Below are 13,899 nucleotides of genomic sequence, written 5' to 3' on the forward strand. Positions count from 1 at the left end.
GGATGCTTGAAGAGAAAGGGTAGGTTGTGTAACTTTCCTGTATGAGAGATAGCCAATATAACATTTTCTGAATATTCACTGGTCTCTAGTGACATCTAAAGGATACAAAATTATGAACAAAAATCACTCAGGGTAAATTGGTGCATTATGCCGCGGTCGCGTGCCAGTCGGAACTAGGAAACTTCTGACTTGTTAACTGGTTGTAGGAGCCTATACATGTGCTGCATTCAATCAGTTAGCAAGTCGGAAGTTTCCGAGTTTCCTAGTTCCGACTAACACATGAACGCGGCATTATGCAATCGAGGTTAATAAATAGCAATATACTAATAGTAAAGGTCAAAATTGTGCATTAAATTTGGCAAGCAACTGTATTCTTACACATTTTAAACGAGGCTATAAAGTAATGACAATGATGAGCTACTTATAAATCTATATATTAAGTATGTAGGCTAATAATATGTTTCAGTTTAGTATTTCACATGCTGACAATGAACTCGACTGATTTAAGGTTTGAATTAAATATTTTGAGTAGTCTAAATGCAACAGTGAAACTGGTCGACAGGTGGCACTCACGATCCAGCTCTTCGTGTTATGATGCCATTACTTATAGGGTGGTTTCTCGCCATCGTTTTGGAATATCAACCGCTATTCTCAGCCCTCATAACAGAGCTGGTGCATAGGCGTATAAAAGAGCGACAGGATGACACAGACATAAGTGTTTTGCTACAGAAGCTTAAATAGAACCCGAAGTAAGTGTATTCCTTTAACTCTTTGTATTAATTGTCTATGTTTGGAATATCAATGGTTTATCGTGTGCAGGCTATTTAGAAAATATCAACATAAAATCTCCTTGCAATTGGCTGCATTGTCAGGAAAATCCGTGCAATTAAACATGCCACTAGAGCCACATGCGTATTGCTTATCGCTTTCCATCTCTTTAAAGCAATATTACCCTATAAATGTAGCTGTGGTAGAAGTTTTTGTGATTGCAGATTCTTGTAGGTAGAACTCGCAATTTTCCCAACTTTCCAACACGTGATTGAGCATCAATACAACAATAGCAGTACCCTCCATAAGGGTGAAGTTTTTTTATTAAACCAATACTACACTAAATCACATATCTAGGCCTATAGCCAGTTTCATTCATTTTGGTTGATATCCTATGCTGTTGGGTGTTCATTTTGATTATAAAAAGGTCAACTAGCAGTGAGTGCTCAGCTATAGTAATATTAATGTCAGAATTCACAACACAATAGTTCCCCAGGAAATAATTGAAAGAAGGTACCAATAAAGCTGGAAAGGTGGAGAATACACTGACAGACAGACTGAATGATTGAAATATTTGTTTTATCAATACATTTGGATAGAGCAGTCTGCAATTTACTCAATCTGGCTGACAATGAATGTATACACTGTGATGCACAATACCTAAATTGGTTGGACACGCTCACCTTTTACAGGTAAACAGAAAGAAAATAAAACATATGGCAAACCTTTGTTCTTTTCAGGTGTTCTTCTTGTCAGTCATTGTTCCCTAGACATGGCCATTGTTCCAGTGATGTAAAGCACATGGGGTACATCTCAAGTTGATTTGTGATTGAGTTGGCATTAATAGGGTGGAATGTTTAGCCTTTGCTAAGGAGAGGATGATATCTCATCTACAATTGAGCACTTCAAATTTTTCCTGTAGGGGCAGCAGGTAGCCTAGTGGTTAGTAACCGAAAGGTTGCTAGATTGAATCCCCAAGTTGACAAGGTAAAAATCTGTCTTTCTGCCCCTGAACAAGGCCGTTAACACACTGTTTCTGGGCTGTCAATGTAAATAAGAATTTGTTCTTAACTGAATTGCCTAGTTAAATAGAAAAATGTGCCTTATCTCATGACAGAATTAAAAACTCTTAGTAGTATGGTCTTATGGAGCCTTTATAAGCGCAACAGGTATTCAATCTTATCAACGCCTCAACAAGGCAATGGTTGTTTGGAGGGGAAAGAATGCCAGTGCTAGAAACATTTAAACATAAAAAATATCACCATAGATATCATGTGTAAAGCCAAAACCCAGAGTTCTTGAAAGTACCACAACATTGATTGACCTGGATTTATTCCTTCTCCTCCCATTACATTTTGGATGGGCCAAGGTATTCTGTTTGGGGGAATGTGTCTGAGGTCAGTGTTTTCCCAGAATGGAAGGGCCTGTGTCACTGAGCCCAGAGCAACAAAAAAAGAAGGAAAGCAAAGAAATTAAGTCGCACACTCTAATTATGATTCCCAAACCCTGACCTCACAAACATTATTAAACCTAATCCCAGCTTCATTCAAACAGATCGAACCCTGTACAGGGACCCAGTTTTCATCTCTTAGTGGTCAGCTACAGAGCTGGCAGGTGAAACAGGAAACATCTGCTTCTGATTTTATACAGATTAGTATTCAAACCGGGATGCTTTTCTCCTTGACACCCCTCCTTTTCTCTGGCATTCTCCTGGTGCCCATCCTGGGACTGCTCTGCTTCTTCACCTGCAGGCTGGCTAGTCTGCTGCTGATTGGTGGGCCCGGCCACTTCTGAGCTTTACTTAGAGGATAGGCCTGCATCTGTGGGACGGTAAAACCTCTCTTCTCCTCAGAGACCATTCTAGCAGCTTTATGTGAGCTCAACTACAGCATATTGTATACTAATGTTGTAAATGCTGTAGGACTTGCGTTGTCTGTTTTAATAGCATAAAGTAACAAGGCTCATATGCACACAGTTTCAAGACTTTATGAAATACCATTTTATTTCAAGCACATGTGTTACAATACATTTGCCAAACTCTCTTTTTTACAAAACTGTAAACCTTGTTTAAAAAACATTTATATTGGCTTTGTTATGGCTGTTAAATCGCTGTACTACAGCCCACAATCCCATTAACGCTCCCATTAAAGCTACCTTGACCACAGCACAGGGGTGGGACAGAGGTGGGACAGGGGTGGGTCAGGGGAGCGACAGGGGTGGGACTGCGGAGGAAAAAGGGAGGGACAGGGGTGGGGGGTGTAATAATAGATGAAGGCTGGCTGCTCAGGGCCCATGGGGCCATGTTAGGACTACACTACAACAAAACCACTACTTCTGTTCACTGTGAATGTCTAAGTTGAAACCTACCTACTTTCCACATCATTTGCTGCACTTTAAATCAAACTCATCGTCAACTTTCATAAACACTGATTTATCAGTCTTTTACAGACTCCCTCTAGTTTGGGACGTGGTGTGTGATAACACTACAGCGATAGAGCGAAAGCATCATGAAGGTGACAATCCTGCTCATCTGCTCCTGCCTGGCCTGGGAAGGCCTGGGGAAGCCACAGTTTCCTGGTAATACACACACCTGTCAATAAATATAATGTCTCTTAACAGCATCTAGCTGTTTGACTGAAATCCACCAGGAAGAGCTTAGAGGGGACACATACTAACACAGACCTTTTTCATTCCTTCTTCTCGCTGAAGTGTGCACTTCTTCACTCCCGTTCATATATTTGAAAGGAAAGGGACCGGTTAAGGAAATGTAGTGGAAAGATCCTTTAGCACATGCTGAAACCAATCCAATGCTCCTATAGTCCTTGGGGAGGAGTGAATGAGTGCACACTTCAGGTAGAAGGGTAGAAACTAATTTGGGCTTTGATTTATTGGAGATGTGACACATCCATATAATTGGGTCATATTCTGTCCCACTTGTCCCAGTACTTTCGCAGGTGTTACAGATCACTTCTACTGGCCTCTTTCCCTCCTGATTTAAAACTAAAAGTCTACCTCCGTGTTGCAGACCAAGAGAAAGATCCCCTGTTCTGGAACACATGGGCTCAGCGTACTTTGAAGAATGCCCTCACACTTCAGAAGCTCAATCAAAACACTGCAAAGAACCTCATCCTCTTCCTTGGTGATGGTAAGCCATGATTACAGGGGCCTTTTTCATTCCATGAGTATGTGCCATACTGTATGATGAAGTGAAGTCTTAACTCTATGAGCTTATGTGCAGCATACAGATGTAATAGTTTTTATACATTTCCAGAATATCGTTCCTAGTGGTTGTAGAAAACGAGTATTTTGATGATAAGTATGTCCTCCTCATCAAACACAGTCGTTTCCATCTAAACATTCTGGAGGACTGATGTAATCCAGTCAGAAGTAAATAGTATGTTTCAGACTTTCTAAATCTAATGTTGAATATGGGAGCCATCGAGCATTAAACAAACATGCTTACAGTGCCAATGGATAACTTTGCTTCTGCTTAATATTATGTTATGTAGTGACCCATTAACTGTCCCCCACAAAGGATCTTAACTGTCTATGTTTTACATGCAGCAGCATACAATGTATCTTACTCTATCATGTATGACAACCATGCTTAAAACAATCATGCTGGATAAAGTGGAAGTTCACGTCAGTTCACATCCTCTACAAAAGCATCCATTTTGATACCCATATAAAAACAAAGGGAAAATAGATAGTTATCTCTAAAATACAAATTTTGTTGACTTGTGAAAAGGCAGATATCAAGTAAAAGCTCTTTTGACGGGATTCCACCAAATGTAGAGTTGGTCTGTTCAGTGGATGGAGCAGCTGCTGTGAAAAGTGACCACAGAGCCATGTTAATCAGATAGAAAACCAAAAGGTGTTAATGCATGAGATGGAAAGGCTTTCTATCCCTTAAATAGAATCACACCATAACAGACCGAGCACTGCTTTGCTTTTGTTGTGTAGGAATGGGCATTCCCACAGTGACGGCAGCACGAATACTGAAGGGGCAGCTGAGCAGACAGAGTGGGGAAGAGACCCAGCTGGAGATGGACAAGTTCCCCTTTGTTGCGCTTTCCAAGGTCTGACCTGGTCTGTTATCATATAGAAAAGCTATAGAATAGCATGCATTATTGATCTGGAAGTAATGAATGGTTCACCAAGATCAAGACCAATATACCTGGTCACATACTGTCTATGTCATACGATAATAATGTGTTATTATGTTACATACTTGGCAAGAAGCCACACATCATAGAACTGTCTTTATAGTTAAGGGAGCAGCACATTCCACACATGATTGATCATGTAGTAGTCTGTGTCAATAATTGTGTAAGAATGAAGAATGTAAAAGAAATTACACAATCTGAGCGTTTCAAGGTGATGCTTGGAGGTGCGGATAACACCAACACGGCATGCAGAACAATGTCTCCTACTACAATTCTATATAATTCACACGTTACTGTCCTGTCTCTGCAGACATATAACACCAATGCCCAGGTTGCAGACAGTGCGGGTACAGCCACAGCATACCTCTGTGGGGTGAAGGCCAACGAGGGCACGGTGGGTGTGAGTGCAGCTGCCGTACGTTCCCAGTGCAACACCACACAGGGCAACGAGGTCACCTCCATCCTCAGATGGGCCAAGGAAGCCGGTACTGTCTCATTATAACTCATGTTTTTTCACAGTACCTTTCCACACCAGATCTATTAAGCCTTATTTGGCCAACCTGAGATAAGCAGTAGAGACACACCATGATAACATTGTAATCCTAGGCATGCATGGATCTCAATGGAGAGTTTATAGCTACAGATGTATTTTCTTAAAGGTAGAGACTCCCTAGCAGGCCCCAATGACTTAGAGACATTGGCAGGAATGAAAACAAGTCTTCTGGAGTAGAGGTCAGGGGTCAGAGAGGATCAGGGATCCAACAAACAAGAAAATAAAGAAATTGTTTTCTCATATTTCTCAAATGACTGAAAAATGAATTGACACTCTGTTCAAGTTCAACTAGAATTAGCAGATTCTTTGGAGCTAATCGTTGTCTTTAGATCTGGCGGACTATTGCACAGAATCCTAGTAGCAGGTTCAAAACTGTTTGTGTGTTTGTTACCTAGGCAAGTCAGTGGGAATAGTCACGACAACGCGTGTGAACCATGCCACCCCCAGTGCAGCCTATGCCCACTGTGTGGACAGGGACTGGTACTCCGATGGAGAGATGCCCGCTGAGGCAGTACAGGCGGGCTGCAAGGACATCGCCAGGCAGCTCTTTGAGAACATTCCTAACATTGATGTGAGTCACAGCAATTACACATTGTATACAAAAGTATGTGGACACTCCTTCAAATTAGTGAATTCAGCTATTTCAGCCACACCCGTTGCTTACAGGTGTATAAAATCAAGCACACAGGCATGCAATCTCCATAGACAAACATTGGTAGTAGAATGGCCTTACTGAAGAGCTCAGTGACTTTCATCGTGGCACTGTCATATGAAGCAACCTTTCCAGTCAGTTCATCAAATTTCTGCCCTGCTTAAGCTGCCATGGTCAACTGTAAGGGCTGTTACTGTGAAGTGGAAATGTCTTGGAGCAACAACAGCTCAGCCGCAAAGTGGTAGGCCCCACAAGCTCACAGAACGCGAGTGCTGAAGCACGTAGCGCGTAAAAATCATCTGTCCTCTGTTGCAAAACTCACTACTGTGTCCCAAAATGTCTCTGGAAGCAATGCTGCAATGCCGAGTGCCGGATGGGTGTAAAGATTGCCACCATTGGAAACTGGAGCAGTGGAAACACCTTACCTGGAATGATAAATCACGCTTCTGGCAGTCAGACGGACGACTCTGGGTTTGGTTGATGCCAGGAGAACGCTACCTGCCCCAATGCACAGTGGCAACTGTACAGTTTGGTGGAGGAGGAATTATTGTCTGGAGCTGTTTTTCTTAGTTCCAGTGAAGGGAAATCTTAACGCTACAGCATATAATGACATTATAGACAATTCTGTGCTTCTAACGTTGTGGCAACAACTTGGGGAAGGTACTTTCCTGTTTCAGCATGACAATGCCCCCATGCACAAAGCGAGGTCCATACAGAAATGGTTTGTCGAGATCGGTGTAGAAGTACTTGACTGGCCTGCACAGAGCCCTGACCTCAACTCCATCGAACACCTTTGGGATGAATTGGAACGCAGACTACGAGCCAGGCCTAATCGCCCAACATCAGTGCCGACCTCACTAATGATCTTGTGGCTGAATGGAAGCAGGTCCCACCGGCAATGTTCCAACATCTTCCCAGAAGAGTGGAGGCTGTTATAACAGCAAAGGGTGACCAACTCCATATTAATGCTATGATTCTGGAATGATATGTTCAATGAGCAGGTGTCCACATACTCTTGGTCATGTAGTGTATATAATATGGATCCTGATATTACAGAAAATATCCAGTAATCATGCTAAAAACAGAGCATTTTTATAAGCAACAGCTATTGTTGAAAACAATGATTGCTCTTTATTCTGTATACATTGTTCAGACAGTAATGTTGAGCAACTTGCACCTGTAATGTAATGACTCACAGATAATTCCTCTCCTCATTATTCTTGCCATGGATTAAGGTTGCATGGCGGGACCCCGTTACTGAGATTTATTGTGGATTTATTGCCCAAAACCACTCCCTTTTCCCAGGATAAATAACTTTGAAAAACCTGTAAATTACTATATGCCATGTCTATATCTGGCTTCTCTACGGCCTGAATACTTATGTAAATGTGATATTTCAGTTTTAAATGTGTTATTCATTTGCACAAAAAAAACTGCTTTTGCTTTGTTGTTTTGGGATATTGTGTGTAGATTGATTAGGGGATTAAACTATTTAATCCATTTTAGAATAAGGCTGTAAAAGTGAAGGGGTCAGAATACTTTCCGAATGCACTGTATATACAAGTCCCAGCCTACTTGTTTCATGTAATACTTTCAATGCAGTATTAGACTTATATTTAGCTAATTAATGATGGGTAATGCATAATAAGCTTCTAATTTATAACCTCTGTCTCTAGCAGAACACGCACGCACCTCTGAGCCAGGCCTAGCCCATCAGAATGGGTTTTTACCCACAAAAGGGCTTTGTTACTTGTTTAATGATCATGCTCTTTAATCAGCTTCTTGATATACCACCTCAGGTGGATGGATTATCTTGGCAAAGGAGAAATGCTCACTAACATGGATATAAACAAATTTGTGCACAAACAGAGAAATAAGCTTTTGGTGTGTACAGAGAATTTCTGGGATTTTTTATTTCAGCTCATGAAACATGTGACCAACACTTTACATGTTGTGTTTATATTTTTGTTCAGTGTACAAATAGGCCCTAAGAATATCTCAAAATTAATATCGAATTCGCTAGCCTGAACGATGCGTAATTACAGTCCATATAATGCGGTATAATACAACACAGTACAGTTCACACAGTTCACACACAGATTAGCCTACTGGAGCTACTTTAATTTATTTACCAATGAGAGCATATAGCTAGCTACATCTATGGGCTTTTATGTTTTTCAGTCGTGCGTAATGTACAGTAGACTATATTATACAATATGTAGGCAATTGGATGACGGGACAATCATTTGGGCTTTTTTGGCCTTGGGCTCATTAAATGTCTTTAATATATGGCAGGCTCAGGTAGCATCAGGCTTGAATTTTCGATCAAAGCTCTAATCAAATCCAGACAGGCCTATTTATATGCTTTTGAGTGACCGGGTTACCCGGTAGAAAAGGGATTTGTTCTGGGGATTGAACATTTGTAAAATACCGGGAAAATATTTAACCCTACCTGGGATGTCCATAGAGAGGGATCAAATGTTTTACCTCTGTGGTGGATGTCTAGGTGATTATGGGAGGAGGGAGGAAGTACATGTTCCCCAAAAACCAGTCAGATGTGGAGTATCCTGGAGAGAAGAAACACTTCGGTACCCGCATCGATAGAAGGAACTTGGTGGAGGAGTGGAATAACCGAATGAAAAACAAGGTCAGCTGCTCTGTCTTAGTTATTCTCTCACTCCTCTTCTACCATGTCCTGTTGTTTCTTCCTTGTTCTTCTCTGTCTTCCTTTCTCTATTTTTCTTATTAACATTTGAATCGTTTTAGGTTGTCACAGGGTTGGATCAATGCCATATGATGTATTGTTTTATCTATTAAATAAACAGAACGCCAACTATGTATGGAACAAGAAGGAACTTTTATCTCTAAACCCTAATAGTGTGGATTACCTTTTGGGTGAGTTATTTAAAAAAAATTGTTTGCTCTTTATTGATTTCACGACCTTCCTGTTTCATATTTTGTATTCATGTTAACCACTGATCATCTTCTCTACCTATTTTGCAATATATTAAACCCTGCTTCCTGTGTTAACACAGGTCTGTTTGAGCCTGGAGATCTTCCCTATGACCTGGAGAGAAACAATGAGACAGATCCTTCACTGACAGAGATGGTGGAGGTGGCCATTAAGATCCTGAAGAAAAACCCCAGCGGATTCTACCTGCTGGTGGAGGGTGATTGTTGTGTTACATTTACTCTGGCACCAGTAAATACTGTATCAGCTGCACAAGTTTAATAATGTATATCATGTTGAATGTGAAGTTTTACAGCTTAGGCTGCTTTGCCAGTCCTGATGCTAGATTTTCTCATCTGCTTGAGAGAGAGAGGTTAACCAAGCTGTGCGTTGGTAGGGGGGCGCATCGACCACGGACATCACGAGGGTAAAGCCAAGCAGGCCCTGCATGAGGCAGTGGAGATGGACCGGGCCATTGGCCACGCCGGCCTCATGACCAGCATATATGACACAATGACTGTCGTTACTGCTGACCACTCTCACATGTTCAACTTTGGAGGTTACACTCCAAGGGGGAACACAATTTTTGGTGAGCAGTGGATGATTTTGCAACAATGTATTGTATATTGTATGTGGCTACACTCAGTCATCAGTCACTTGGATGTTGTGGATGTTGTAATTAATGGTTTGTGATGGAGGTGGTTCATTATTTTCCTCTCTGTCTACAGGACTGGCTCCCATGTTGAGTGATGTGGACCAGAAGCCCTTCACAGCCATCTTATATGGGAATGGACCAGGGTTTAAAGTAGTCAATGGTCTGAGAGAGAACGTCTCCACCCTTGACTATGGTAAGTGAAATCTTATCATCAATGGAGTATTGCCATTTTGACAGTCCTCTGTCATAGAGAACATCACTTGGTCTTTGGCATGCCAGAAAATCATCCATCTGATCTCTTTCTCCTTCCCTTTCCCCACCTCCACCCCTTCCCTTCCTTCCCTCTCTTCAGGGGAAAATAACTACAAGGCCCAGTCTGCAGTGCCGCTGAGTATGGAGACTCATGGAGGAGAGGATGTGGCTGTGTTTGCTAAGGGCCCTATGGCTCACCTGCTGCACGGTGTCCATGAGCAGAACTACATTCCCCATGTCATGGCTTATGCTGCCTGCATTGGCCAGAACAGAGACCACTGCATGTCATCCAGTGGAGCCTCTAGTCTCAGCGCTGCTCTGCCCAGCCTGACAGCTCTCCTCACAGTCATCCGCCTCTTCTGCTGACCTTTCACCGCAACCCCCCTCCTGCACTACCCCCACCCCTCCTCTCTGTATATATGTATTACTCCCACACCTTTTTTATAGTGTGGATATAATGCGGATTGGATTCTTTCTCTATTGCTGATTTTTTAAATCATTCTGTACAGTTAATGACTTTGGGACCAATGTAAGGGCATTTAAAAAAAAAACTTTATAAGAGGTTTTAACAATATATTTGACTCAACATTCCATGACGTACATTAAGGCATTGTTGGCAGAATAGATGGATGCAGTTCAATGCATGATTAATATAATTCACCAATACATTTGGTGTAAATACATTATGTTGTAAATCACAACTGGCCTCCATTCCGGATGCACTGTTTCATTTTCAATTACTAAATATTTTGGACAACAACTGACGATTGTAACTAAGGCTGGGAATGTCAATACAATCAAACTAGCAAGGGCAATGATCACAAGTCAGACATAATGTGGCTAATATGCTAGGGTATCTATTTATGTAGCTAGCTAAAAACACAGAGCCTAGCGTTAGCTAGATAGCTAGCTAGCTGCTAGGAGGACGTGAGTGAGGACATTCACCGACTTTTTCCCCTCATATCATTTTTTGATGGCTACACAGCTAGAGATGCATGTGTCATTTGGTTAGCTAGAAATAAATGTGAATCGCTTTGATTGGTAGCTATGCTGAATGCCTGTTATCCAGTTAGCATTTCTCTTGCATTCGCAAATTCACTATGGCTAGCCATCTACTCCAATTTCAGAGTGCTCTGAGTGTGCCAGAGCGCTGAATAACTGATGAATTTACGAACACGCAAGACCTGCTGAATAAGACCGGTGTCAGTAACCGTAGGCCAAAAAAGTTATAGTTATTCATGAATGCTCTATATAACATGTAAACAGCCTAATCAGCTCTGCTCGGCGAGTAGAATTGTCAATGAGTTGTTCTCTCATTTGTGTCTGGTAGTAGCTAGCAAGCTTATTAACTTTGGCCAGTTACCTTGGGTGCTTGGTTGGGACAACGCATGCATTGGTAGGAAAGCTGCAGAAGGACAAGCAGGCTATTCCCCATCGTTTATCAGTGCAATTTTGATGGCCAACAAGCTCAAATATTTTAGAGGTTTGTTGTTGCTGTGCATATACGGTTAGGGAAAATAAGAGGATATAACTTTATTTCTACTGTAACATATAGGATAGGTTGTGTTATTTTACTTTGGTATTGATCACTATTCAGGTAACACCGAAACTATGTGAAGAATTCTGTCATATCAGTTGGTTTAAGGGAAGGGTATATCTCTGAATTTATATCAATCATTGTATGGGAAAAATAACCTCCCAGTATTAATGACAAAGCAATGTTGCTGCCCACCTTGTTGTCTGTCAATTCCATGACTATGGATCAGGCAACTTTTCAAAGAAGCCAGTTCTTTTCCTAAATTAGAAACCTAATGTAACATTCCCCTAGTTTTGAATATGAATATATTTAAACAGTATATACGAACAGTAAACATAATTTACATAGATTCCCAAAACAATCGTGTAAACGTTACAATAAGGAAAGTAGATGCTATTTTGTATGTATGGTTTAAACAAACAAACCAAAACAATTAATTCCATGTCCTTTGTACGTACTTCCCGAAAGCACTGAATGAAAAGTCACCCCCTGTCAGAATTTCATAGAAATAAGTTAGCCAATAAAGGAAGTCCTGTTGGTTTTTCTGAAAATGTTGTGTTTACATTATTGATGTGTTGACTGTAAATGGTAGATAATGTGTCAGTTTGCCAGGAACTGATTTTGGTTGCACTTTCAATCAGCATTATGTGTACCATTTGGGATGGAATATATATTAGAACAGATGTGTCACCTCATTGAGGAATGTTTAATGCTACACAAATTAATTGGTTCCATTTTTCATATTGGAATTATTCAAATACCTTGTCCAAAGGAATATTTGAACTATAAAAAAATAGTGCAGTTGGTAGTGGGTTTAACGAAGAAACAGAAAATCAAACAAACCCATACTCAGCATTTGATATATGTGGTTTGTGTGGAATGTGAATAGCCCTTGAGAACTCATGGCTGGAGCATGAACATGAAGGATAAGCTAAGATAGTTATGAAATATAGTCCACACACTCTGGGGCTGCACATTTTGCCTATTCGGAAATTTTATTGGTCACATACACATGGTTAGCAGATGTTAATGTGAGTGTGGCGAAATGCTTGTGCTTCTAGTTCCCGACAGTGCAGTAATATCTAACAAGTAATCACAACGACTACTTGCAAATGTAATACATAATATATGTACATATAAATATATGGATGAGTGATGGCATAGGCAAGATACAGTAGATGGTATAGAATACAGTATACATATTTTACCTTTATTTAACCAGGCAAGTCAGTTAAGAACACATTCTTATTTTCAATGATGGCCTGGGAACAGTGGGTTAACTGCCTTCTCAGGGGCAGAACGACAGATTTGTACCATGTCAGCTCGGGGTTTGAACTTGCAACTTTCCGGTTACTAGTCCAACACTCTAACCACTAGGCTACCCTGCCGCCCCTAGCATATGTAGACATTATTAAAGTGGCGTTATTTAAAGTGACTAGTAATACCTTTATTACATATATTTATAAAATGTATTTAAGTGGCAAGAGATTTGAGTCTGTATGTAGACAGCAGCCACTCTATGTTAGTGATGGCTGTTTAACAGTCTGATGGACTTGAGATAGAAGCTGTCTCTCTGTCCCAGCTTTGATGCACCTGTACTGACCTCTCCTTTTGGATGATGCGTTGTGCAGACCGCACTACCCTCTGGAGAGCCTTGCAGTTGTGGGTGGAGTAGTTGCCATACCAGGCGGTGATACCCGACAGGATGCTCTCGATTGTGCATCTGTAAAAGTTTGTGAGTGTTTTAGGTGATTAGCCACATTTCTTCACACTCATGAGGTTGAAGAGGCGCTGTTGCACCTTCCTCACCACGCTGTCTGTGTGGGTGGACCATTTCAGTTGGTCTGTGATGTGTACGCCGAGGAACTTCTCCACTACTGTCCCGTCGATGTGGATGGGGGGGATGCTCCCTCTGCTGTTTCCTGAAGTCCACGATCATCTCCTTTGTTTTGTTGACATTGAGTGAGATGTTATTTACCTGACACCACACTCCAAGGGCCCTCACTTCCTCCCTTGCAGGCTTTCTTGTAGTTGTTGGTAATCAAGCCTTCTCACTGCAGGAGAGGCTGTACTCTGATCATCTCATCTTCCACCAGCCAAGATAAGACAGCATTCTATCTGATGATACTTCTGTAATATTATCTTATCTTTTGTTTGAATAATTGGAGGAATTTAACAGTTTTAAGATTTAAAAACACACTTAACTGCCTCCCCTACTTATTAATAAACTTTTTTAAAGTAGAGTCATTTTTTTAAATGTCTAGAATATATGGTTTCTTCTGTAATGAACATACGTAAGTACTTTGCCTTGAGGCCAGTTTCACCAACTGTTTTAATTTCCTGCTCCATCTCAAACAAGGTTAATC

General features: G+C 41.1%; 1 protein-coding gene across 2 annotated transcripts; it reads left to right on the top strand.

Moving 5' to 3' along the window:
- Positions 1 to 631: 631 nt before the first annotated feature.
- LOC109896657 (alkaline phosphatase) lies at positions 632 to 12,086 on the top strand. 2 transcript variants are annotated; one of them, XM_031812038.1, is made up of 12 exons: positions 632 to 749; positions 3,207 to 3,345; positions 3,794 to 3,913; positions 4,732 to 4,847; positions 5,245 to 5,419; positions 5,883 to 6,058; positions 8,646 to 8,786; positions 8,965 to 9,034; positions 9,175 to 9,309; positions 9,487 to 9,678; positions 9,818 to 9,937; positions 10,097 to 12,086. In XM_031812038.1, exons 2-12 carry the CDS (start codon positions 3,276 to 3,278, stop codon positions 10,360 to 10,362), a joined length of 1,581 nt encoding a protein of 526 aa, XP_031667898.1. In that variant the 5' UTR covers positions 632 to 749; positions 3,207 to 3,275; the 3' UTR covers positions 10,363 to 12,086. The 2 variants fall into 2 exon arrangements, with proteins under 2 accessions (XP_031667898.1, XP_031667827.1); XM_031811967.1 differs by having other exon boundaries at positions 3,217 to 3,345.
- Positions 12,087 to 13,899: the final 1,813 nt, after the last annotated feature.

The sequence above is a fragment of the Oncorhynchus kisutch genome, linkage group LG1 (genome assembly GCF_002021735.2).
Source record: "Oncorhynchus kisutch isolate 150728-3 linkage group LG1, Okis_V2, whole genome shotgun sequence".
Taxonomy (NCBI): Eukaryota; Metazoa; Chordata; class Actinopteri; order Salmoniformes; family Salmonidae; genus Oncorhynchus; species Oncorhynchus kisutch.

Coding starts and splice junctions, on each gene's coding strand:
- LOC109896657 (XM_031812038.1), top strand. CDS start 3,276: ATGAAGGTGACAATCCTGCTCATCTGCTCCTGCCTGGCCTGGGAAGGC. Junction 3,914..4,731: donor CATCCTCTTCCTTGGTGATG/GTAAGCCATGAT, acceptor TTTGTTGTGTAG/GAATGGGCATTCCCACAGTG. Junction 9,679..9,817: donor AAGGGGGAACACAATTTTTG/GTGAGCAGTGGA, acceptor CTCTGTCTACAG/GACTGGCTCCCATGTTGAGT.